Genomic DNA, 2,312 nt, shown 5'->3' with positions numbered 1-2,312 from the left:
GTATATTTCTTTTACCAAGATTCAAAACGCACGTACAGAACCATTGTTCTGCTAATTAAACCTTTTGTTTGGGGATGCTCGCGTCGCCGTGGCCGTCGTGGTTTGCTAAAACTCCCTAATGAGTGGGTGAGGTCTGGCTGGACGGGAAAATATTTGGTTCTCGGTCAGGACGCACGACCTCGAACCAATTATTTTCCCGTCGGTCCTCCCACTCGGTACTCACAAACTCATCGTCTTCGCTCCTGTGAGTGTAGCAGAAGGCTACACAGCAACAACTTCCATCCATCACAAATTCCTACCAGTCCGAGCCCGGATAGCATTTGTTTCTGAAGTTGTTTCTGTAGTGGATTGATTCTTAATAGCAGGGGGTTGGTGGTCTTCTGCTCAACCTGATTTAGCAGATCTGGAAACTGCTGGACTGCTTTTTTTAGGTCTCTCACTCAAGAAGAAATTTCTGACATGGTTGAACCTGTTAGGGGTATGCACCCCAGTCAGTACAGCTCTTGAGATCATTGAGCCACGTAAGCTTCTACACCACAACAAGGTCCAGTCCAAATGAAAGCTCCCACTCGGTAAATAAGTACTTATTGTTTTTTTTGTTAACAAACCAATAAAATTTTATTTGTTTCTAGGAGGAGCTCGAACTCGAAAGAAAGGATTTGTAACTAACCAAATGAGCAGTGTGGTCAACTAATGCTGATTAGACTCAAAACATGCATCGCAAGTTAAAATACGCTCTAGTACTATTTTCATGGAAAATGATGTTTCTCAAGAGAACTGAACTTCATCTTGTTGGAATAATAGTGTCTGCTGTAATAACAGCATTGGCCACAGGGCACTGCATCAACTGGTCTTCCTACTCTATTGTGCAGTCTCCTATTCTTTCGAACAACTTCACGCCTCGCCACGATTGTAAATCTTGGAAAACAACTCCACAGCACAAAACTACTTTGATTACCAAGACTGAGTGTACACGGAAGTATTTCCTTCTTATCCTGGTCTCGTCTGCACCGGCAAATTTGGAAAGGAGAAGTTTAATTCGTCAAACTTGGGGCACTGATAACAACAAAGCCACTCAGTGGAAGACATACTTTCTCCTTGGTCAAACAAGGAATCAAACACAATCAGATTTGCTCAAAAGAGAAGATAGTATTTATGGCGACATGATTCGTGCGGATTATTACGAACATTACTGGAACCAGAGTTTGAAGATACAGATGGCCTTCGAATGGGCAGCCAGATATTGTAATTTTTCTTACCTTCTCAAAGCAGACGACGATGTGCTGGTTAACACCAAAGATTTGGTGAAAATCTTGCAAAGAAGATCAACACCAAAACAAGGGCTCTTTATGGGCAAACTACACCACAATGTTAAAGCAGCTCGAGATGGAAAATTTAAGATCAGTTATGAAGAGTACAATCGTACATATTACACAGATTTCTGTAGTGGTGCTGGCATTGTTATGTCCTGGGACGTAGTCCATTGTCTGGTTCCTCTATTTGATGTGATTAAGCCCTTTCGAATGGACGATGTGTATGTTGGAATGCTTGCTAACAGATCTGGTGTGACACCAGTGGGCCATGGTGGGTTCATCATCCCATTCAGTTATGATGTCGACGATTGTAACTATGTGGCAAATACTCTTGTACTACATCGAGCTATTGGGCAGTGCTTACTCAAACTGTTTCGTCTGCACTCTGAAGATTTTGTTTATGGCACAAAACTGGGATCATACTTCTGACGCTTGATTACCTAAAGGCAAATTTTTCTTTACAATATTTAAGCGATTCAGTTTCTGACCGAACTACAAAAATAACATTTCTGTATATTTAAAGGTCATAGCAAGATCAACGGTTCCGAGAAATATGACAACTTTGAAATACTTTTGGGGCGACGCGGGTTTAAAACTCAAAATTTTACAAAGAATGTTTGTACGTTTTGCAAGTCAAAAGTACTAAATATTACACTCAAAGTGCTAGAACATTTATCATGTGGCAAGTTTCTCTAGATCTCATGCTAACTGTCAAAGTCAATTTGTATCCAACATGATTCCTTTTCAACGCAGAGTCTTATGCTAACCTCAGGTAACATGTAAACAATTCCGTCAGTAGCGAGCGCTATTTTAATTGGAAGAAATCTTCATTACCTTTAGTAAAAGCTACCATGTTTCACACGAAAACTGAAGCTGCCGGGTCAAATTTAATGCACCGGTGAAGTACAAACCGCATTTTCTCTATTGGTCTTTGTTTCCTGCAGCTTTTTCGATCAGATTGTTATAAAGCGAGGGTGTTTATTTAGTACTTTTGGCAGC

General features: G+C 40.7%; 1 protein-coding gene across 1 annotated transcript; it reads left to right on the top strand.

Annotated features, from left to right (window-relative positions):
• The first annotated feature begins 713 nt into the window (after positions 1-713).
• LOC145464757 (beta-1,3-galactosyltransferase 5-like) lies at positions 714-1,742 on the top strand. Its single transcript, XM_081448546.1, has one exon. The coding sequence runs from the start codon at positions 714-716 to the stop codon at positions 1,740-1,742; it is 1,029 nt and encodes a 342-aa protein (XP_081304672.1).
• Positions 1,743-2,312: the final 570 nt, after the last annotated feature.

Source organism: Orbicella franksi, chromosome 13 (genome assembly GCF_964199315.1).
Source record: "Orbicella franksi chromosome 13, jaOrbFran1.1, whole genome shotgun sequence".
NCBI classification, from domain to species: domain Eukaryota; kingdom Metazoa; phylum Cnidaria; class Anthozoa; order Scleractinia; family Merulinidae; genus Orbicella; species Orbicella franksi.
The sequence above is the reverse complement of the archived record's forward strand: the minus strand, read 5'-3'. Positions and strand labels throughout refer to the sequence as shown.